The 20926-nt window shown below is 32.9% G+C and overlaps 1 protein-coding gene across 1 annotated transcript in view; it reads left to right on the plus strand.

Annotated features, from left to right (window-relative positions):
* Positions 1-1455: 1455 nt before the first annotated feature.
* The window catches only part of LOC145292098 (uncharacterized), a 52961-nt gene continuing 33490 nt past the window's right edge, over positions 1456-20926 (plus strand). Inside the window, exon 1 of the mRNA XM_080138182.1 lies at positions 1456-1798. Within this exon, the coding sequence (XP_079994308.1) occupies positions 1592-1798 (207 nt within the window). The 5' untranslated portion in view covers positions 1456-1591. The remainder of the gene's footprint in view (positions 1799-20926) is intronic.

Consider the following 20926-nt stretch of genomic DNA (forward strand, 5'->3'; position numbering starts at 1 on the left):
CGTAAATTTAATAAAACGCTATTTTAATCGCTTTCATTCTTTATTTCAAAATAATTCCCTCGATACAGAGGGTCGAAACCGGTCAGCTGGCTCCCCATTCATTCCCACTTTTTTCGAGAGAAGATATATATATTTATATATATATATATATATATACAAATTTACTTTTAATCATGAATCATAAAAGTCTTCCTTTCCTAATTGCAATATATATATATATATATATATATATATATATATATATATATATATATATATATATATATATATATATATATACACAGACACTCCTATAAATTTGTTTTTTATTTGTGTGTATTGATATCCATATTAAAAACCTTTTATTCTATTTATTTAAAAAGAAAATACAGCTTTACTATATATAGGTCGTGGAATTGCATTCATCTGTAAAAGATGTAGCTAATTTGTATATTCTTTTAAACATTCATTTTAATTAATCCTATATTAGTTTTTTTCAGTTTTATTATGGGATAATCTTTAGTTAACTATTACGTGTAATTATATTCATGCATATATTCTACATGATTTATACTTGCGTAATATTTGCGTAAAAAGGTTATAGTAAATACAAACCTCTTTCACAATATATTCATGTATGCGTATATCTGTTTAAAAAAATTAGCCTACCAAACTCCTCTGTCTGTTTTTGGCCTACAGACATGAAACTTAATATATAGGGTATTCGAACCTATGTTAAACTTTATATCTGGGGTTTAGCCAGGGGAAATCGACGCAAATGTGTGAAAATTAAAAAAATGTAATTTGTAGGTGAAGATCGAACTACGGCATTACGAATATGCATGCGTAACGTAATAGCTTAGATTATGTTTTAATTTTTAGCCTTGCAGAAAACGTGTCTTCATAAGTCAGGCATTAACGCCAAAGGAAAAAGTAAATCGTAAGCTAAACGTTTTGGTTTCGATTCTCGGTGTAGCGCCCAAGTCATTTAAATTTTTTTAAAAATCATTACTATATATTGGGTTCAATATAATACAATAATAAATACGAAATCTGCATTAATCGAAATATATTTAAGCGTATTTTACGACCTGGCAATGCCGGGCGGCCTGCTAGTATATATATATATGTTTTAGTGTTGAATTAAATAACTGAACCGGAACCGTATACTCAACCTTTTTGTATCTTATCATTAAACGTTTTAGTTGAAGCTAACTTCGAGAGTATTTATTTATTTTAAAATAAAAATAACTTCAGTGGGAAGCCCCGTTTGAATGGTGTGTGTGTGTGTGTGTGTGTGTGTGTGTGTGTGTGTGTGTGTGTGTGAAGATAGGTCGTATTCAATTTCCATTATGTCTATCTAAATAAATACCAACCTCTAAACTGAAATTACGGTAGTTTATTACCATACCTGTCCCTTATTGGTTAGTAGTAAATTAGCCCCGCCCATTAATGCCCAATAAGTGTCGTTAGATAAGAGAATAGGAAAAAAGAAAAATAACGCGCACCTTATACGATTTAGTTTATGCTAGTATCTAGCAAAACGCAACAGCTTTTATTCGTATATTTACGCATTATTTCATTTTAAAAAGAAAAAAAAAACTTATCCAAAATGGCTGAATTCCAAAATGGCTTGTTCGGGTGCTTTGGCGACATTGGACTGTGTATAATTGCCTATTTCGTTCCGTGTTACCAAGCTGGCAAAAATGCTGAAGCTGTCGGAAAGGATTGCTGTGTTTATGGTGGTCTTTATTTGTTCATACCATGCATTTCGGGTGCTTTGATTCGGCAAAGGATAAGAGATGAGAAATCCATCGGTGTAAGATTTATTTTTATTTTTAACCTAATTAATGCCTTTTTGGAGAGGGGGGGATACAAATATTTCAGCCAAATTGTAAAAAATTGATTTCCGAGGATAGTTGGTATTCATTTATGTTATAATAAAAAGGTAGAATTAATCTGACGGTATGAATTAAAAATGGAAATACGGAAGACTTAAACTCCACGTTTCATCTACTGTTTCAGACTTTATCAAGAGAAAGCTGAAAATAGTACGAAACAAGATCTCCCCTTTTTTATAGAATACATGCTATACAATTTTTCAAACTTGTAGATTTTCTCGTTATGTGTCACTTTTAGCTTTTATTTTTGATAAAGCCCGCGAAATAATGGGCGAAACGTTGACTTATTTTTAATATAAAAACGTGGCTTATTTTTAAGGACTAATTACGAACTTTAAGGAATAAAGACTAATTACTAATAAAATCTTAAATTAAACAATATATTGTATTCTTCCACTGTAAGTTTTTCAGTTATACTGAAAACTGAAACCCTCGTATTGTCAATGTACATCATACAGTAGGTATCCTGATTGAAAAATATTTCAATCTTTGACTGATATTTCTGGAAAAAAAATAAACAGGTGTTGCTAAAATGAAGTTCTTTATCGTGTAAAAAAAAAAAAAAAAAAAAAAAAAAAATAGGGCGCAGTCGTAGCAGTGTCAGAAATTCGTGAAAATAGTGAATAATTCCACCCCATCTTTCCAAGCTTATAACTCCTCGAAAAATGTAATTCAAGCCCTAATTTTTTTTTTTTTTTCAATTAAAGGAGCAAGGACCAAGGTTTTATTAAAAAAAACAAAACAAAAAAAACAATTTTTTTTTTCTTTTTTTTTAAAAAAGGTTTTAAACTTCGGACTTTACAGGTAAATTTCTAAAGGGATTTTTTTTTTTCGTTTTAAATTTGAATATATTATTTATTGACCTTTTCTCTTCAATTTGTGATATATAAAACTATTAAACATAAATTAATTATTTACATTTTAAGAGAAACTTGAAAATGTGTGACACTTACACAAATGGGGGGGGGCGTGAATTAAAAAAACAACGTTTGTCTAAAATATTATATTCGGTTTATTGGAAAGAACATAAAATTTCACATTGACCCTGAAAATATCGTAAAAATAGAATCAATAGAAAATTTTTGATAGATTTTTAAAGTTTAAAAATTGAAAAATATTGAGTTCGGAAAATTCATTACTGTTTAAAAAAAAAAAATTTTATTACTTTTAAAACAACTGTAATAGTTTATTTTGGAAGTATAATCCATAAAGAAAATAAATAACCCACTTTTAACAGAAATTACGAGATTTTTATATTTTATTCGCAGTTTCGTGTTAGGGGTGTCAAAAATTCCTACAAAAATTTTGATACAGTCGTGTACCCCATTTTGAGGGAGACAACTCCATTAGTTTTCAGAAAAACTGATAAAAAGAAAATCTTTAAAAACTTTTTTTTTTTTAACGTAATGTTTCGTTAAAATTATTCGTCAGTTTTTTTTTTTTTTTTTTTTTTTTAAATGGCATAAAACCCATACTTCAATTTTATACGAAGTCTTTTCAGTTAAAAATGAACACTCAAAATACAGCGTTTGTGTACAATTATCCCGCCATGAAGAACCGCCCATTTTTTAAAATTTATTTTATTTTATTAGACGATTCGGTATATAACGTAGTTTATATCATATTGCTAGGGTTTTAAAGTTAAATTGCTGCTTCAAAATTAGACAAAATACAGAAAAAGCTTTATCTACGTACTCGTCACTAAACGATGTCATATTCCAAAAATAACGCAAATTAGTCTAGGATTTTCTTTTTAAACGCGGAAAATCAAAATTTACGAATTTTGGCTACTACTGATCTGTATTGATTTTGACTTTGAATTGAGTTCTCCCCCCCCATTATTTCATCGTATTTCATCAAATACGACTCGCCTAGTCGTAAAATTTAATTTTCTAGACATAATAAAAGAGAATACTTTATCAAATTACATGATTTTTTTTCTCTCCATTTTCGCTTCGTGATTGATACACAAATCACTTTTTGTATTCCTTTGCTTTTAACTGCTGCCAGCAGTGCAATTCTGAATATACACCAAATTAATTACAGTATCTTTTGGTTAATATTGTCAGATGAAAGTACAGAAATTGCTTCCTCTTTCTCATATTAAAAGGTTTCTAAGTGTTATTTCAGCTCTGTACGTATTCTGCATAAGTACCAACTTTTTTTTTTTTTTTTTTTTTTTTTTTTGCATTTTTTTTTAAATGCACTGGGAGACCACCCGAAGACAGACTTAAGAAGTTAATTACAGGGAGGTTGAAAATAAGAAAATGCCTTTTGGAATACCCCCCCCCCCTGTTAAGAACGACTTTCAAAGTAAACACCCTTTGCAGGTTGGAACATCAGTTCACTTCCACCCTTTTCGGCATTTAATTGTAGATACATTTTAATGAATAAACTTTTTAAAACTTCTAAAATCTTCAGTTTTAGTGGATACTCAAAATACAGTATTTCTATACAATAATCCCGTCAGGAAGAAACGCTTTTTTTTCTCGTATTTCTATGAATACAGTGACATGCAGAGAACTCTTTCATGGCAAGTGTTCGTGTGGAAAAAAAAACTGCAAAAAATATAGTAATGATGGGACGCATGTCCATAATGCATTCCTCTGAAAATGACACTTTTAAAACGGGAGTAAAAGGGGCAGGTGTTTGGACATCCCTAGCACACGCCTTTTGCACGTCCTTGCATGAATATATGTATATAGTGTATTACATTAATACACGTCGTTAAAAATGACGGAAAAGTATGTTTCGCCAGTGTTCGCGCTAATCTATCTGAAATTTTGCATATAGTGTATTCAGACATGTAGGAAACTTTATAATCGGTTTTCATCCGGAAAGAAGGGCTGCTCAGGTAAGTGTCAGAAATTTTAAAAAATATTGAACAATTCCACCCCGTCTTTCCAAGCTTATAACTCCTCGAAAAATGTAATTCTAGACCTATTTTTTCAATTAAAGGAGCAACGACCAAGGTTTCATAAAAAACAAAACTTTTTTTTTTTTTTTTTTTTTTTTAAGGTTTTAAACTTTGGACTTTACAGGTAAAGTTCTAAAACACTATTTTTTTTTTATTTTAAATTTGTATATAATATTTATTGATCATTTGTCTTCGATTTGTGATATAACACTTTGGTGAGTAAATTAATTTACTTTTTAATAGACATTTCAAAATGGGAGGCGTGAAATCATTCGACCCTCTGTCCTTCCAAGCTTATAACTACTCGAAAATGTAACTAAAGCCCTAATTATTTTTCAATTAAAGGAGCAAGGACCAAGGTTTCATTAAAAAAAACGTGGTTTAAAAAAAAAAGGTTTTAAACTTCGGACTTTACAGGTAAATTTCTAAAACACTATATTTTGTTTTAAATTTGAATATATTATTGATCTTTTATCTTCAATTTGATATATAAAACTTTGAGTAAATCATTTACTTTTTAATAGACACTTGAAAATGGTGGGGGGGGGTAATTAAAAAAACAACGTTTGTCTAAAATATTATATTCAGTTTATTGGAAAGAGCATAAGATTTCACATTGACCCTGAAAATATCGTAAAAATTGAATAAATAGAAAGATTGATAGATTTTTAAAGTTTAAAAACTGAAAAATACTCAGCTCGTAAAATCCAATTAATTTCATTACTTTTTTTTTTTTTTTTTTTAATAAAATTTCTATTACTTTAAAAAAAACTTTTAGTTCATTTTGGAAGTATAACCCTTAAAGAAAATAAACAACCCACTTTTAAAAGAAATTACAAGTTTTTTTTTTTTTTTTTTTTTTTTTGCGAATATTTTATTCGCAGTTTCGTGTTAGGCGTGTCAAATTCCTACAAAAATTCTGATACACCTACTGCTCAGGGGGTAAAAATTGGTACGTGGGAGTCGTCCATTCCTTAACTGTTTTTCCTACTGCGCATGCGCGAATCGTTTAAATTGTTAAAATAGGTTTGAGAACACTTAGATAGTGTAAAGCTGGCTTAATGGTTATTGTATTTAACTCACTACCTTTTTGTTTCGATCTCTGCTTTATTTTTATTGTTTTCATTTACAAGTGAACAGTTTAGAAAACAACATGCTGGCATGTCGCTAACTTTTTTTTTTTTTTTAAGGAATTTAACCTTACGTTTAATATCGGACAACGCCGTATATGACTTCTAGTATTCATATAAATTCATCGCTTTTCATCAGTAACTTATTTTTTTTATATAATAGTATCATTACTGGTGACCTAAAAAAACCAAAAAAAAAAACCCCACTCCAATCGTTAAATATTTAAGAGTGGAAGTTTACTTTGTAAAATCATTTCGGGCAGCTGGGCTCATCTGATTGCGAAAGACTTGTGCTTCCTTTGGTTTCGCTCCAAGGCTAGAAAGATCCCTTTTTAATGCTAACTTTTATGATGGGACGGGTTTAACTAAAAACTATATAGCATTGAAGATAAAGGTAGTTTTTAATGCTACGAATATGATCACAGGTGGCACCATTTTCGTTTGCCCCCTCCCCTTCATTAACCTGCAGCAACACCAGAATCGGGTTATTTTGACATTTCAATGTTTCGATCATTTAAACTTCAAATAGTGAACGCTTGAGTAAAAACAAAAACATCAATTTTAGCGAAGAAAATAAAATCCACGATAAATCAATTTACGCATGCGCAGAGATTCGGTTGAATATTTAGATTTTTTTATAAATATTACTTTTCTAATGATTTTTCTTTCCTGGACTTGAATATTATTCCATTATTTTTCGTTTTAGCACTTAGTGTGTGAAGAATACTGTTATATTTACTTTATTCTTAAATGCAAACTCTAAGGGAAAATGTGAAGAGTCAACTAGTATATATAATTATAAAACTCTGTTGACCGTGCGCCCTTGCTTGAATCTTGTCTGGAATCTTTTAAACAAGGGACAAGTGTGTGTGTGTATGTGTGTGCATTATATATTTTATATATATATTATATTTTATATATATATTATATATTTTATATATTATATATTTTATATATATCCTTTAAGAAATTCGTTTCTTATCGTTGAGCACTTTCCGTTGAATTAAAAGTCGGTCAATTTAGCTCTTATGCGTAGATCATCGTATAACGATTTGATCACTGTCTGTCTGACGTAATGAACATTTAAATTAAAAATGTTTAAAATTCAACGCTATTTCACACGGTTAATAGTAGCCGAATGGATACGGCCTCCGCTAATCGAGCCAGAGATGTCTCGTGTCGCGAATCGTTCGACTGGTAGTAATCGTGACACCCTGCACTGAAGAATCCCGAAAGGATGAAACACTAGTGTCTGTAGGTATTTAATTATTATAGTAAAAAAATAATTATATGTGTGTGCGTGGCTAAGAGGCTGGCTAAGATATGAGGGTGGAGAGTTCGAAGTTTTAGTTTCGATTCTAGCACCCAAGTCATATATATATATATATTATATATATTATATTATGTATATATTATATTATGTATATATTATATTATATACTCAAATGACCTTGTAACGGATGTTGTAACCAACATCCGGTTTACGACTTCCGGTTGCGCATTCGTACATAAACAATCAACGCGATAAAACGTATTGCTTTACTGTGTACGTTTTCAGCGTCCCAATTGTTTTTTTTTTCGTTTTAATTATCCAAATAAACAATACTTTCTGCATTTTTTTACATCGCCCATTTGCGTATTACGTTTAAGTTATTTTAATGCAATTTTCTTACAAATAAATCTACTTTAACCCGTTGACAACCATAAGAGCATTTTTACAACGGCGATTTACCGACCGACCTTTTTTTATTCATTTTTTATACACCTTTTCTTCTACAATACCAACATAAATAATCCCGATTTTTTAAAAAAATTTGTTACAAATAATCAACGCAACAATAAAACGTGTTTTACTGTGCACATTTTCAGCGTCCCAATTTTTTTTTGTTTTCGCGTTTAAATTAAGATATATAAAATTTGAATTTAAGTATTATGGCATTTTTTCAGTGCACATTTACCTGTAAGTATTGCAAACCACTTATAAGTCAATGGTTGTGAGGCTTTTTTTTTTTTTCAAAAATAAACAATTATAAACAGAACGACTCGTAGAAATCTGTCTATATTCTTTTTCATGTTAATATACTTTCATGTCACAAAACTATTTTTACGTCTTTACGCTCATACATGAATTCGATAGCTAATATAAAATACTGACCCAACGGGACACGAGTAGTCTAGTATATTTCATAAGTAAAAAATGGTCACGCACTTTAATAAGACTTCATTTGAATAAAATTTAAATGAGCTCTTCTCTGCTACTCAGAGGCATCACCTCCTCCTTAATACCAAAATGAAGAGAAGGAAAAAAATCACGGACCAGACTCTCTACCCTGATGAAGCTATTTAATAAAATATTGGACTTACAACAAAGTAAATAAAATGATTTTATCATTATTTCCGTCACTTCAAAGTTTTCAAATTTCTCATTTGAATGTTTTTAGTTTTGATCTCACTATATATTTGGTTCAATATAATAATCGTTATAGTATCGCCTCTATAGTAATACGTAATCTGCATAAATTAATACCATTTTATTTTACGATCGGGCTAGATTGGGCAGCTTGCTATAATATATATATATATATATATGCACGAGCAAACAGTTAATAAAACATGTTAAAACTTACTTTGAAATGAGTTAAAAACATATTTAACCTGAAAAGGAAACTCTAGATAAATGGATAGTCCATAATCCGCGGAGTTTCGAAGAAATACTTTCCTTCTCATCAGAGGGTAGGAATTAGCAAAATGCGGGATCGGATTTTGCATTCAAAAGTATTTGATGAAACAAGTAAGTCAAAGATTTTACTTGAAAACAACAAAAAAAGTGAGGCAGAGGGAATATGGTGAAGAAAAAGGTGATTACACATGAATGGATAGTCTGGAAGATAAATAATCCAGTGACGGTAAAATCCAATATATTAGGCCACTCGCTTAAATATTTTAATTCGGATTCCGTATCGGAGCTAATTTTCTATTGATTATTATATTGTACCCACCATTTTAATAATTTCAAAAGTAAAAAAAAAAACCAAAGACTTGTGTATCGTCAGCTAGAATTGAAACCAAAACATAGATTCCAACATTATTCATTACCATCTGAGCCACACATAAAAACTTCAAAATAATGTTAAATGTATATTTGTGCATGCGTAGAAGGAACACATGTAATCGAATTACGCCTGTCAATTTCAATTTTGTTACTTTAGCATCTATTTTTACCAGCTCAACACCAAATTAATCTTTTCTTTCCACGGGTCCAAATCCCGTATATATCAAGTTTCAAGTATGTAGACAAAAAGCTGATAGTAATTTGATAGACTGTTCTTCAGAGACTTACAAGGTAATCTATATTTGCGTATTTATGTTTTATATTCTATAATTTTGACAAACCTTTTAATCGCGATTTCCCTTCGTTGTCGACGGTTACTTTGAATAGTGTAGACAAAGATGTTTTGGTGCTTTTAAATATTTTTTTACTATACGTTTTTCAAACATTGTCTGGAGTAAGGAAGTCTTTTCGATTGTCTAGGCTTAATTCAAACCTACGTCACTTCCGGTTTGGCGGAACGTTTTTTCTTTCCTCCTTCACTGTACTGTTTCGAGCCTGCCTGCCACATTTTTCTTAACACACCTGCAAACACCTATGCTGGTAAAATATAAGTAGTTTATAAAGTTGCACCTAGTCCTCGAACTACTCTCCGACAACCAGCAAAGAATATGACGACAGCGAGAAACGTACGCTGACGGTATGAATACCTGAGCAACAATGAATTCATGAATGTCCCAAGGGAGAGATGGTTAAATTCTCACATGGCCCCCTCCACACCACGTCACTCCCAGCGAATTGTGCAGAATTTAGTAGGAAGGTCTACCATTGTGGGTTAAAAAAATCTGTTCATATAATGTAATTCCAACGAAACCATTTAAGATTTTTATCTATTAGACTTTAGACTAATATCACTTATTGCATTGTTTTCAAGAGATAACGATAATTTTTTTTTTTTTTAATGGAAATCTCAATGAAGCATAAAATCACTTGATATAATGAACTAACAAGAACGAAAGATAATTATCGCCTGAGTCTTGAGATTTTAGATTTTTTTTGTAAAAGTAGAGCGGATATGTATGCCCGGTTAAGGTTCGAACTCTAGAATTTTGTCACGAATTCAGCGTGCCTATTCTTGGTTGAATTTAAGATTAAAAGCAGAATCACGTATACGCACATCGCATTATTTATTTGCTTATATTTAAATGTAATTTCGTGTGAAACTAATGTAATTTGACATTACATAATTTAATTAGAATATAAATGCATGTAATTGTTTATCGTAGTCAAAATAACGAAATATCAAAATCTTATTTGAGTATGGAGAAATGTCACAATTTAATTAATAGTTTTAGCCAGGATAAATATTTTTAGAAACTAAAACGAAAGAAATTGTAAAGAGCGCAGTGGAGGAAAAACAATACCAGAAGTTACTTGGAATCAAATATCGAATTGTTAAATTGCTATTGGGTATGTAGTCGAAAACCAGACGGATTTATTATATACTAGCTGTTCAGCCCGACTTTGCTCGGGCCCTATGTACTGTTCATAAAATTGTGTGTATATGTATGTATGTTTGACTCGTGTCGAGGTAAGCTACATCTAAAATTTAGACTCAAATTTAACGGAGGAGTTGGTAGTGTTTGCAAAGGTCAACTCTTTCAACTTTGACTCCTTAGAAGAAACATTTTCGGTAAAAAAAAAAAAACGATTAAAAAAGCTTGCTCTGTTAGAATACATGTATGAGCGTGACACTTGTGACGTAGAGAATTTTTTTTTTTAACAGAAACATTTCTATGAAAGCATATTAAAATGAAAAATCACGGACAGATCACTCAAACATGAAAAAAAATCTCCCTATTCGTGTAAAGTTACCGATTTTTTCGAATAATCGCTCAAAAATCGAAAATTAAACATGATTTTCCTACGAATCGAACGCCGACGAAAGTCCTTTTAGCAGCAAAAACCCACATGAACCACGAGAAATATAAGAATGAAAAACCCATATTGGAATCCTTCAACCAAGTTATAGAAACTTAAAATCTAAATTAAAACCTGAAGCACAAAATAAAACCTAAATAAATAAAATAAAATAAAACTAATACTGAAACATATTAGTAAATGTGTCACCAAATTCACCGTTCTCACAAGTATTTTGTATCTAGAAATGTAAACAAAAAAAAAAAAAAAAGGAAAAAAGACGGATAGAGTAGTAGTCTTTACTACAATTATGTTTGCCAACGGGTTAAAGTTGTTTAGTTGTAAGAAAATAGCGACAGTATAGTTGTAATAAAGAATAGTTGCAAAACACCCCTGCTCTTCCCATGTTAAATAATTTCATAACGTTAATATTTCAGTGCGCAGGTCAAAATCTACAAAAGAAGCGATATGTGTTTATTTGTTTGCGTTATGGGTTAATGTTTATGCGCGCATGCGCAACCGGATGTCGTAAACCGGAAAGTGGGTTACATTATTCGTTACAAGGTCATTTGAGTTTTATAATTATATAGATTGGTCAGTGTTATCAACAAAATTTTATTTACACCGATTTCATTGATTTTAATATTTAATCAATCATTTTTTTATTTTCGAAATAAAGGAATGTGGAGAATTCTCACCATAGTCGGAAATCCTAACACTTCCCCAAAACAGTACAAAGTTAAAACGGAACATTTTTGATATTCTCGGTTTCATTGGCTATTATTACCCCCTCCCTTTTTTTTTTTTTTTTTTTTTTTTTTTTTTTTTTTTGATGGCCAATCCATATTCAACATGAGAGGGGAGAGTACAAAGGTCTGGTTTATGTATTTAATAGCGTCGTCACTTCATATTTATCCCGTGAATTAATCGGTTATTTCAAACGTCTGTTTTATATACTTCTTTCATTATAACGTAACATTTACAGAATTTATATTGTCTTTTGTTCTTGACAATACCTAAAGACGCTATGGTTAAAATGTCCCTAATAAGTGCAAAGATCATGTCACAAGGTCACCTTAGAAAACAGTCGTCCCGGCGTTTTATTCAACCACCAATTCTGTTCATTTGTCCTGTTCTGTCCTGGCCAATCTATTCAGCTTTTTAAAAAAAATGCCTGGTCTCTAGGATGGATAAGTTCTTTTGTTAATGAAAATAAGATTTGAACAATCGAAAATTAGGGTGTGGTTTAGATATAAAAACCGACAGATTTAGGCATTTTATTTAAAGAACCAGTTTTTCTTCTGACAAAAATAACCATATACTTGATTCACTTTAAAACTAATGTAAATCAAATCTTAATTTCGAAATGACACAATGGTAAACGCATTTCAAACATTTTGGTAAATTTGCAGTATTTTACTCAAAATGAGGTCCGACCGAGACGTCAATTAGTCATGTGCTATTTTTAAGCGTTATATTCAGCTATCTTTGATACAATTATGAAAAAAAAAAAACAAAAAAAAAAAACTTCCATTTTCACAATAAAAATGAAGAAAAAAGTCTAATAGCAAGTTTTTTCTCTTAAACTAAGGGACAAACTTTTCAAAGCAAAAAAAATAAATGAAATAGTAAACGATTGACGTCACAATCGGTCGCCATTTTGAATGAAAAACTAGATTTATTAATGTTTTTAATCCATTAATAATATTAGTAATAATATGCCCCCCTCCCTGGTCGCATATTTGCGCTAGTATATATTGCAAACGGACATCTACTATACTACTCTCAAAGCAGGAAGTAATGCCTGAAAGAATTTCAGTTTTATTTATTCTTGCAACTAACGTCGAGTGTGTATTTTCTGTCGAGATTGGCTAAGTTTTCCACTTACTAATTATTCACCGAATCGCATCTATAATTTACATTTTTGTGAGGTTACATTTCACATTACTTTGACCAGGTTCAACGATTTCTAAGTAATAGTGATCGCCTTTTCCATTTAATCAGTTTATTAGTTTGAACTTGCTGACATAATTTTATTTGACTTTTAATCTTTTTCCCCACTCTTTATCTGTATCTAAACCTAAACATAGATTCCATGATCAAAGTTTCTTCCTTAGAACTGCACGCCTGTGGAATTGTCTTCCGTTTTCCTGCTTTCCAGCTTTCTATAATATGGTTGTCTTCAAGTCCAACGTGAACAAGTTTCTGATGAGCCGTTCCACTTAAGTTAACAAATTTACCGAATTTCCATTACTATCGATTACTATATTGTCCTTTTAACTACTCTACACTCTTTAACCCTTATCCTTGAGTGGCCTATAGGCCTTGATAAGTGGTGACGTCTATGTAAAAAAAAAAGAAGTTTTTTAAGAAATCGCTATTTATCACCCCACTCGAGGATAAGTTATTGAGTGTACAGTAGTCAATGGGACAATATCATAATAATCATTAGTAGTGAAAATTTGGTAAATTGGATTACTTAAAGGGGAATGGCTCCTCAATCTATGTTGGACTTTAACAGTCAGTTGGAAAGCAAGGAAACGGAAGAGTTCCACAAATGCATTTCTAAGAAAGCTTTGTTCATGGAATCTACGTCTAGGTTTAGGCGCAGATAGTAGAGGAAATTACTGATAGTGATTTCAGCTAGAAGAGTATTTTTCGTGAAATTGAAGTTCAGACGAGCACTTGCTATAAATATAGCGATAAAGCAGAGACAGGCTCGCAACGTATCTTCCCTGGGAAAGAGAAAAAGGCACTCTCCCACTATGCTGTGAAGTCTATTTTGAACTATCAAGGCAGGATAAGCTGCTTCCAGCAGCTCCTGTCCAGATGTGGCAACAGGACTCCATCCTTATGCAATTAGAGAATTATTAAAACTGGGATATTTACTGAAGCAGTAGAATGATCCTACCATCTTTCCAGCGACTTTGGCAACGAATTTGATGTACGTGTTTAATCTCAGACCAGGAGTAAAGGTCAGACCCAGAAGCTTGTCAAAACATGGAGCCCCCCAAGACTAGAGCCATTCATTTTAATTGATGCCAGACGAAGATTAGAGCGCTGATATAAAGATAGGTTGATTCTAGATGCATTAAAATTAACCAGCCACCTCTTTCCATATCTGATCACGTGCCTAAGATCAAAGCGAGAATCAAAATTTAGTTGTTTACGGCCTTTGAAGTCTTGACATAGGCGGCAGTGTCGTCAGCATAAATGTCTACGAACGATCTTGGGGTGTGATTTGGGAGATCATCGATATAGATCAGGGAATTGTGCCCAGGATCGACTCTGGCACTAATGCCGTGAGTTTGATTTCTGCGCATCAACCACTACTCTTATTAACCTATCAGAAATTATCGAATAATTGAACACATTACCAACTATACCATAGCCGGAGATTTTGTGGAGTAAACCTTTATGCCATACCGTATCAAAAGCATGTGGTATGTCAAGAGCAATTGCTCTAGAAAGGAAGCCTTCGTTAAGAGATTCGCTAATCCTATGATACATAACTGTTAGCAAATCTGCTGTAGATCTAGCACAACGGAAACCATATTGCATGTCACTGAGGTTATTTTTGCTGGAGTGGCTGACTACTTCTCTATTTAACAGATTCCAGCAACTTACTCATGACGTACGCGAGGCTGATTGGTCTGTACTGTTAATGTTTAAATACGGAACATACTGATGAGGAAATACAGGGGGGAGCGGCCATGATCACATAGGGTGGAATTAGCTTCGAAGTTCTTGGCAAAGAGTTTACATTGTCCAATGCTGACGAAATTACCTCAGGTTTATTGATGTTTGGCAAATATTAAACATGCATACTTTGCAACAAGAAACTATTTTTTTTCCAAATAAGAGTGTAACGATTTAAGTTCTAGTTTTCGTTGCTTAATGGCGAGTTGTCGTTTTAACATAATAAAATAAAGTTAAATAAGTGTCTAGTGTGAATATCTTTTTTTATTAGATAAAAGGAACTTTGTATGAGTTAATTCCTATGGACTTTAAAACAGCTAGCCTATTTTATGAAATATCGCACGAAGATATGTTATGCGCCTGTCAGTGTTCTTAGATAGGTTTTGAAGGTCATCGATAAATCTCAATAATCCGATGAAAGAAGAAACAGGCGATTTTGATTCTAGTTAACACCTTGCACAGCCTAACATCACAAGTGCATTATAGAAGTTTTATTACCACACAAGCCGAAAGGGCCGACATAAAATCAACAGTAGGTTCTTTGATATGACAGAGGCACGGTCGATATGCTGCATTTTAAACTTTAATTCAAGCCATTATGTATAAAAATTTTATAAAATCAACAGTAGGTTCTCTACAGTGCAGTGTATTGTAGACTGTCACTGTAAGAGGCATTTGAGCTTCCTCCTGGTGTTCGACGATGGGTCTAAACTAGAGCAGGCAATCAATCGATTTGATTGGAAAATGTGCGATTTCATGGATTTTAATGACAATAAAAATATGGAACTGGGAAACACCAGTTAATTTTAATTTAAGTAGTAAATGTCTCCTGACTCTATATTTTTTCAAACCATTTTTTTTTATTTTAAGATTTAACGGTTTGAATAAAATTGATTCGAATAGTAGAGTATGAGGTTTGGCCTTTATAACCAGCACTTGGAAGCCTCATGTCTAATGCCAGGATATCTATACAGCAATTGACACTACAAAATGACGATCCCGACATTTTCCTAATCTCCGCACGCATGCGCGTTTTGAAAAACTATCATAAAAAGACGGGATTAGTATTTCTTTTATATTAAATAGTCAAACGATTATTCAACTAAAATCTAGATTATAGACAGTTAAACAAAACGTTCGACTCAAAATGCCTTTCGGTCGACACAATTTTGTAAATGGAAGTAACGAATAACGATTAAAAGAAAAATCTGATTTTGTAATTAAACCAAGTCACCTTTTAGAGATAAAATAAATGGAAATCAGGGGGGGGGGAAACAGAATATCAAATTCTGCGAACAATAGGAAAATGATTTCCGCAGACTAGGAATAAGCTGTAATTGTCTCGAAAACTCGACAAGTGGCTGAACAATTAAGAGACAAAAAGAGACCGCAGGCTAAAACAAAAGGTTAGATTAACTAATGTTGTCTCTAATCTCGCTATATGGAGCGAAGAAATTAAGAGCTAAATAAGCTATAGGTCTAGGTAGGATGCTATGCTTAACTAGTTTAGTCAAAGAATTGCGGAGAGGAAGTTAACTATTTTGACAGTTGGTGTAGAAATCTATAAAGTATGTTCGAGAGGACAGGCGTTAGAGAAGAGAAGCACGTTGGAGACGTGGGTGGCTCGTAAAACACTAAACTCTTAGTGGTCTATACATGAAAAAAATAGAACACAAGGGAGATAAATCTGTTCATGTCATAAGATAGCCCTTACTGTGCAGTATTTTTATAAAAACAAATGCCTTATTTGCAATTTTAATAATTCCCAGGTTCTCTTGTCATACAGGGTGACTCCCCCAAAAGAGCTAAATGGAGGCCATCTAGAACATATGGTGTAAAACGGAGAAAAAAAGACCAAAGACCCTAGTGTTTTGATGTGATGTTTTGAATATAATAAACTAGTTATGACCAAAGTTTCATTTTATTCGGACAAAACACTAAGAAACGGGGCCTAATTAGAGTTGGGCTCGTTTTTTGGGAGGCTCAGCCTGTATGAACATTTATTCAGTTTGTTTATAGATCGACTATTAAAAATTCAACTTTGCATAACTTACGGTTCTTATTTTTTGTATTTTTGTTTATTTTAAACTTATTGTTTATAACCCGTGTTATTAAAATAAGTTCTGAAATAAATTTTTATTATCTTTTAAAGTTAAACTATGCGCGTGCTGCGTTTTATAGACCTCTTTCTATAGAGGACAGATACTCTATTTTATTTGTTGCATTTCGATTAGAAGAAAACTATAATTCGTTATCTTACCGTTCTAGTAATTCTGTTTGTTGTATTATCTGATCACCTGAAGATCTGTCCATTCTTGCTCAGGGAATACAATTTAAGTTAAAATCTGTTCTCATAAAATAAAATTTGGGTGACGTTTCTGAATTTTTTTTTTTTTTTTTTTTAAGATAAGAATTGACTATTAATATTATTTGGATTCATTGGACTACTGCTCTCCTTAAGTGTTAGTTTCACAACGTTTCGGTCGATGTAACCTCCGACCTTAAGATGCATCTTGTCGAACTCTGGAATGTTTTTGTCGAACCCAGGAATTTTGACTGAATTTCGAACGGAACCTTTTTACTTCACGGCGGTAGCATGCTCTTGTTCGTGCAGCCATGACTGGGTAAAAGGTAATTCGTAATTGTATTTTTGAAGTTTTAATACAATTGCGATTTTTTTTCTCTCAGACCGTTTGCCATTGGAATACCTTGCTTATGCTCCCTGATACTACGATCGTACAAACACGTAGAAATTTAAATGTAAGGTGAACAAACCTCCTGTTACTCACCAAGGCAACCAAAAATAATCTGACTCCCATCACAGTAGCCCCTTACGCTTCGGTGGCGCTATGGTCTTTTTGTGAGTAAAAAAAAAGCAATCAAATAAGTTACTTTAACGGATGTCAAAAAAAAAAAAAAAAAAAAAAAAAAAATCTAAAGTAAATTTGACCCATGGTATCTTGACTCTTATAACCGGAAAGGTTAAGAAATGGAAACTTCTTTTAGTATGGCACAAGGGCTGATGCTAGTGGTTGGTCTTCCAACTTTTAAATGTGACGCATACATAAAAACAGCAATGACAGCAGAAAACAAACTCGCGTGTGCAGCAGAATGTTAAAGGTCGCATTTATTGAAAGAAATAAAATGTTAAGAATTCATAATTCTGTCGACAGGTGATGGCTCGTTACTGTAGAGTGATTGGTCATCCTGACCGAAGTGTCCTTCCGTCTTTTCGCTTAGAGCTGTTGCTTTTGACGTAGCTTTTGTAGAATTTTGATTGACCCGAGAACAAGTTGCAGATGTTAATGATGGCCGGCTCTAGCTACACTTAATTTGTTTAGAAACTAGATGCTGTGATGACAGTGATTAGGTTAAAGTGCGGTAAAAAAAAAATTATTTTGAATGTATAGCCTCTTTATTTCGAAACTGTATCGCATGTCTTGGTGGCCTATTTATAGAAGCGTCGATATTTCGATTTCTAAACAAAATAACCTTATCTTTTCAATTTGTCTATTCTAACCTATTTTGCGCCCCCCCCCCCACCGACAAAGGATTGGACCTAATAATTCTTCACTCCCATTCGCTTATTAGCACTTTTCGGTACTCATGCAGAGTGATCCGTGCTTAAATAACGTTATTATTTAAAAATCTTTTCTTAACATGGGTAGGGGAGGGGGTTTTATACCTATTCTGTACTTTAAGATTGCAATTGAATAAAAAAAATAAAAACTTTAAACGTGGAAATACAATTTTAAAAAATAGCGCGGGTTACTCTCTGCATTAGCACCCACTTTTCTCGATAACCACGCTTTGGAGTTGGTTTTAATTTTGCGCAAATATTAGTCATGGTGAATGTAAACTTTTGCCACAACGGATTTTCCGAGATAACTCTGGTTGCATCACCCGGGGCATTATAGGGTAACATTGCCCCTAATCGTTAATCCGTTCATAGTTAGCTCAATAACCACGCCTTGGACTTTTTAATTTTGCACAAACATTAGTCATGGTGAAAGTAAATTTTTTCACTCGCATGCTCGGTTTGTTAGTCATTAATTTCAACTCCATAGTAACAAATTTAAACCTCCTGCGACAATTAGTTAAGTAAAAATACCGTTTCATCCAACGGGGTCTCGAAAAAAGGCGGCTGCTGTATATCCTAACTGTAACCCGAGAGGCTAACCCGTTTGTGAGAGTGGAATGAGAGAGCACATTTTTATACTGTTTTGCCAGCTGCCTCAAATAATGCCAACAGAACGAAAATTAAATTTTTTTTTTTTTTTTTTTTTAAATAGATGAATATCGCCGGAAGTCGTAGAATTAAATGATTTAATCACATAATATAACATGTGATGTTCGTAGTTTGAATGAACTTTACGAAATCATTTCGCTTTCTAAATAAAATGACCTTGTCTCTTCAATTTGTTTATTCTAACCTATTTTATAGTTATTAGTTTCAACTCAACAGTAACAAATTTAGATAGCTTGGGACTTAATGGGTCAAGTAAAAACACTCACATTTGTAAAAGATGTTTGCATTGTTTCGGGATCAGATAACTCTTAAAGGGGTGACATCATGTAAATGTAATGCGAACAAACACCTTGCTGCTCAATTCCCTACTAGCTCTTGGACTTTGGTTTATTCGCAAAGAGGCTAAAAGGCTCGTTACTGGCACCTTAAAATTTTTCTTGTGAATGTTATACGTTAATTTTGGAGGAGTCTGAAAAAAAAAGGTCTATGGAAACCCATGTGAAAATCGAGTAAAAGTGATTACCGGTTATTTTTGTTTTACATAGGAGTCACCACTTATCAAGGCCCGGAGGCCACTCGAGGATAAGGTTTAATGAATGTACAGTAATCAATGAGACAATATCGTAGCTGTCGTTAGTAGTGGAAATTGGTAAATTGGATGACGGCTCATCAAGAACTTGTTTACATTGGACTTGAAGACAATCAGATTGTAGTCAGCTGGAATGCAGGAAAACGGAAGAGTTCCACAGGTGTGCACTTTTAAGAAAGCTTTTTCATGGAATCTACGTTTAGGTTTAGGCACAGTGGGGAGAAATTATTGATTGTGGTTTCAGATCGATGAGTGTTTTCCGTGACAGTTTGGCGAGGGGGGTCATAGATTGGAGGTCAGACGAGCACTGGCCATGGGTATAAACGATAAAGCAGACTCGCAACGTCTCTTCTGTGGGGAAAGAGGTTGCAGGGAAAAGAAAAGGGAATCCCCACTATGCTATCAAGTCTATTTTGAACTCTGTCAAGGCAAGATAAGGTATTCTATCAGATCCTGCCCAGATGTGGCAACAGTACTCCATCCTTGGACGTACCTGGCTCTTATATAGGTAGATAATTGCAGTATTCTACTGGGGCGGTAGAATGATCCCACTATTTTTTATAGTTACCTTTGCAACGGATTTGATGTACGTGTTCCATTTCAGATCAGGAGTAAAGGTCAGACCTTTAATGTTACCAGATTATACGTTTAGGTACTCGAAGATTGGTATTTGTTGTTAAAGCCTTTGTGGCTATAAGCCGATGATATGCAGGTGTTTCTCTGCACGATCTTATCTGTTGCCTAATAACGGACGAGGAAATTGTAAGTCATATTTGACCTTTTATTTAGATCGATAGTTTTCGATAATGATTTCTTGTCTTTCTAGTTTTCCTTTTTCTATCCTATAACTAGAGTGGGTAAAATTAGGATTTAATTTTGCACAATTGGGTTAATTGTTTTTTATGCGTTTACTCTTATGACTTTTAAGTGTTTATGGCCTATTTTACAAAATATGTAATAAAATCCAATGTAATGTATACCCGCACTGTGCGGACATATTTCAGACAGCTGCTTCCCACTAAAATATTCAGATAAATCTGACGATTTAAGAATCGATATCAATATAATCATTTTTCAACATCGGCATTCTGTTTCTTTTTTTTCTGTAGCTGAAGTTACTTTCAGCATATTACCAGCTCTTAAAATGTTTCCAGTAAAGTGACACAACTTATGAAGGTCCAAAAGCCACTGGAAGATCGGCGCATTACTATTCGCCCAATAGCTCAAGATGTCAAGATTAGTACAGGGTCTGTGGAAACTATCATTCATAACTATTTGCATATGCATAAGGTGTCTGCCAGGTGGATTCCCAGGTTGCTTACACCATTCCAGAAGCGAGAACGCGTTGAGTGCTCGAGGATGAATTTGAAGATGTGCCAAGAAGATGAGTAAAAGTTTAAAAAAAAAACTGATTACACAGGATGAAACCTGGGTCCATCACTATGATCCAGAGACCAAAGCCCAGTCAATGCAGTGGAAGCACTTGGAATCGC

The sequence above is a fragment of the Euprymna scolopes genome, chromosome 13 (assembly GCF_053919585.1).
Source record: "Euprymna scolopes isolate OS-2025 chromosome 13, ASM5391958v1, whole genome shotgun sequence".
Taxonomy (NCBI): Eukaryota; Metazoa; Mollusca; class Cephalopoda; order Sepiida; family Sepiolidae; genus Euprymna; species Euprymna scolopes.